The 3636-nt window shown below is 39.5% G+C and overlaps 1 protein-coding gene across 1 annotated transcript; it reads right to left on the reverse strand.

Moving 5' to 3' along the window:
* Window positions 1-681: 681 nt before the first annotated feature.
* On the reverse strand, window positions 682-3467 carry LOC122391682 (protein-lysine methyltransferase METTL21D-like). The gene is made up of 3 exons (XM_043385844.1): window positions 3154-3467; window positions 2262-2439; window positions 682-1368 (listed from the first exon to the last, which is right to left on the reverse strand). The coding sequence occupies exons 1-3, from the start codon at window positions 3450-3452 to the stop codon at window positions 1144-1146; spliced, it is 702 nt and encodes a 233-aa protein (XP_043241779.1). The 5' UTR covers window positions 3453-3467; the 3' UTR covers window positions 682-1143.
* Window positions 3468-3636: the final 169 nt, after the last annotated feature.

The following is a 3636-nucleotide window of genomic DNA, read 5'->3' on the forward strand; positions in this document are numbered from 1 at the left end:
ACCATGTTTGGCTGGAATCGCGATTCGGCGTATGTCGGCTCGCATTAGCCGCGCGTTTGCAGTCTTTTCGTGGTTTCAAGCGTTCAAACATGTGATATGATGTTGCCCCCATGCATTAGGGTGGGTGTCAAGGTCACCTGAAGGTCAGGTCAGGTCATTGACCTTTGATGACCTCGGTTCACTTTTCGAGTTTTACATGTTTCTAGGCCAGTTTTTGGAGCTGAATTCGAATTTAGCAACCATATGAACATTTACGAAGTAGTTTTGGTGCCTTCGTAACATGTTACGAAGCTGTCAAGAGGCGGTTGCCACCTACTACGAATAACCTTACTGGTTGACCTGACCTGACCTGACCCGACCTGGCCTAAATACATGAAGACATCATCTGTGATCAAAACTAACATGATATTCGTGATCAGCACCCCGAAAAACCCCATAGAAGCCACACTTTACGACGTTCTAACAGGTCCCGATTTTCCCGCCTTGGGTCATTGACCTGACCTGCAAGGTCAACCAATGACCTAGGACCTTAAAATTGGGTATCATCGGCTTCCTCTTGTCACGGGCAACACGCTCGTTTTGTCCGCGAAGCTCTAGCTCGATCAGGGGCGAAACGGCAAGGGGGGGGGGGTCCAACAGACCCCCCCCCCCCTTATACGTTCGCGGCTGGAAGAACACCAATACGGGCGAGGGTTAACAATATTTAGTATATTTCATACAATTTACAAAGTGTCTCGGACAAGCAACTAATCCGGAGCTAATTCGTGAACAGATCCACTAAAGCCCAAAGTTTCTAAAATTGTATGAAAAGGCAGAGGTCAATGCATGACGAAACCGACCCGCTCGCAGTTGGCGTTCTACGGTGTCGCCACACGTTCTGTTCCTAGCGATGATGGTGGTACTGGAGTGGGGTAGGGGTGAAGAGGGGAGGGGTTAACCACGAACTGAGAACCTGGACGACCGTGATCTCTATGGACCGGTCAGATATCGGGAGCGATATTGTTCTGTTGGCATTGGATCATGCTCCGGTGAAATTGGGGGTCGGAACTGCTGCAGCGTGACTTCTCAGACTGGTTGTAAAAATACTCACCGTATCAGTTCCACCGAAGACGAGTCATACACACCAAACAAGCAGAGCGTTTTTCACTGTTTCTTCCTTGCTACTAAAATATGAATATCATCAGCCATATAGTCTGGATGCATTTTCTGTGTCGGAACCTCTTCTACATCGAATTGCTTCCTCAGGACCTCCGAGAACTTCTTTTGCAGCACTTGTTTCACCTCAGACTCTCTATCTTCATAGCTAATCAGCACTGCAGTTTTGGGCCCGGCCAAGGCTGATATGGTGTCCAAAAGCGGCAGAAGCGCCTGAAAAAAGACACCAAAACATATAATGACAGTCATCTTAGCATCGAGTCGTTTTTCGTAAAGTAAATGCAAGTGAATCGTTTAAACGGATACCATTTCCTGCAATCGCTTTTAACAAGTGTGTTCAGTAGAAATATTTGGAAAAAAGTGAAAAGTGAAAAAAGAAACATCTCGAGTTGCATCTCTCTTCTATCATGTCTGTTCCCTTATCTCCAGCTTGATATAGGTCAATTTCACATGCATGAGTTCGTTCGTTCGTTCGTGTATTTAGGAAACATCCATAAAATGGTTTTTTCAGTGTTCCCGTCCACGTCAGGGTACAATGTACATGATAAAACATTGGTATATTTAAAACAAAGTAAAGTGTAAAGGAGAGAAAAATAGTAAGGCTAGTGAAACTGAAATGCAGGGGGTAACTTTACTGAAATATAGCAATAAGGAGCGAGGTATCAATCTTGCCTGGGCGTTGTTTCACAACTTTATTGGCATGTCTAGCACGTTGCATAAATATCCCCCATAAAGCATGGAGAGCTGCCGAGACAGTGGAATCAACTTTTGTAAACACAATGGGAAAATTTGTTTATAAATTGAGCACTAAGGAGGCATTACGACACTTAAGCATGCAAAGTGAGTGACATACCTACTTTTCCTGGTAAATAACTGTTAGGATAATCTCTTTCATTGAGGAAGAGATGTTATTGAAAGGACCAAAAAAGTCATTTTGCACCTTGTTTTCCGTAAGTTTCAAATGCTTGAGGTTTTTAGCAAGTTAAGACAGAATCAGACTACAGAAGCTGCAACTGTAGATCAAGACTCGATCTAGATATGGTTTTCCTACTGTTACTAATACCTACACCTACTAATAGATGAGGTAGTTATGCTTGTTTACTAACCTCTACATAGTACACACAGTCTGCTACCAGCAGCAGATCAGGCTGAGGCAGAGAAGCATCAGCATGGTCATCCCAATCTAAAACAGCAGCAGAAGCTTTTTCCTGCAGGTTGTTCTCCTCAATATTCTTAGTCAGAAGTGGCATGAGACTGGCCAAGTCAGTAAGTGTTGTCTGACATCTGCAAAAATAGTTTATCAACAACTGGTTAATAAAGAATTAACTAAATCCAGTGGATTAACTGAAGGTTTAATCCTTAGGTAGGTACTATCTTGCTGTAGACAGTCCACAACACAATGTTCAAATACTTTCTTTCAAAGTTCCCAAACACAAAAAAGTGCACACTATTTTTCAACCATACTAAAAAAATTGAAATAATGTGCGGAAGACACATAACATAGGTATTGCAGAAAACTATTTTAGCATATTAACATTCACACTCAACTACGCTAACGAGCATACACATATTGATATGCTCGCTTGTATAATCTGTTCGCACAGATTTCAACAGATTGGTTGGGTAACGTTATTGAAAAATATTTACAAATATTACAAATATTACAATAATAGAAATATTACAATAATGAAAAATATTACAATTATTCTATTGTAATATTTACAATAAATATTACAATAGAATAAAAATATTACAATAATATTTTTGTATTACAATTTGTAATACAAAAATATTACAAAATATTACAAAAATATTACAATAGATATTACAAATGTGAAGATAGCTTCAAATCACAAACATGTGAAAAAACTATTTCTATTAGAAAATCATGTAAATACAAAACAATATTCAAATACCACACAGCTACTAATGTATAGATCATTACAACAGTTTGGTCATTTGTAATGCAATTTAAGGTATAATCATACAAAATTTTACCCTAATGATGCTGCAAGAAGTCCAACAGCTCCAGTTCCAGCGCCTAATTCAATTGCTCTTGCACTGTGAATGTTTTTGATCAATTGTGACGCATAAGCTACCAAACCACCATCACAATCATCAGTTTTCACACATTCTACAGAATGCACGAAGTCGATGTACTTGCTCAAAACAAGTGCGGCGTCCCAAACCACACATCCCACATCACCAATGTAAGATTGATGAATTTTAAGTTCACTTTTTGAGCTTTCAATTTCCACGACTCTCACAAACGTCTCCTCCACCAAGGAGGCCGCCATGATTGCCAACAACTATACAAATTCCAGCAATATTATTTTCTATGATTTTTCGTTATCGAGTATATCCTGGTGCTAATTATGTTTTAAAAATTATACTCACTCATAATTCAATATTATTTTTATCAAGAAAATCGTCTCAAAATCAACGTTGAGATTAAAATTTTGATTTTAAAACATCTTGCAA

This window comes from Amphibalanus amphitrite, unplaced genomic scaffold (assembly GCF_019059575.1).
Source record: "Amphibalanus amphitrite isolate SeventyFive unplaced genomic scaffold, NRLGWU_Aamphi_draft 000449F_arrow, whole genome shotgun sequence".
Taxonomy (NCBI): domain Eukaryota; kingdom Metazoa; phylum Arthropoda; class Thecostraca; order Balanomorpha; family Balanidae; genus Amphibalanus; species Amphibalanus amphitrite.

Coding starts and splice junctions, on each gene's coding strand:
- LOC122391682 (XM_043385844.1), bottom strand. CDS start 3,452: ATGGCGGCCTCCTTGGTGGAGGAGACGTTTGTGAGAGTCGTGGAAATT. Junction 2,440..3,153: donor CTTCTTGCAGCATCATTAGG/GTAAAATTTTGT, acceptor CTATTTTTGCAG/ATGTCAGACAACACTTACTG. Junction 1,369..2,261: donor ACTGTGTGTACTATGTAGAG/GTTAGTAAACAA, acceptor GTCTTTTTTCAG/GCGCTTCTGCCGCTTTTGGA.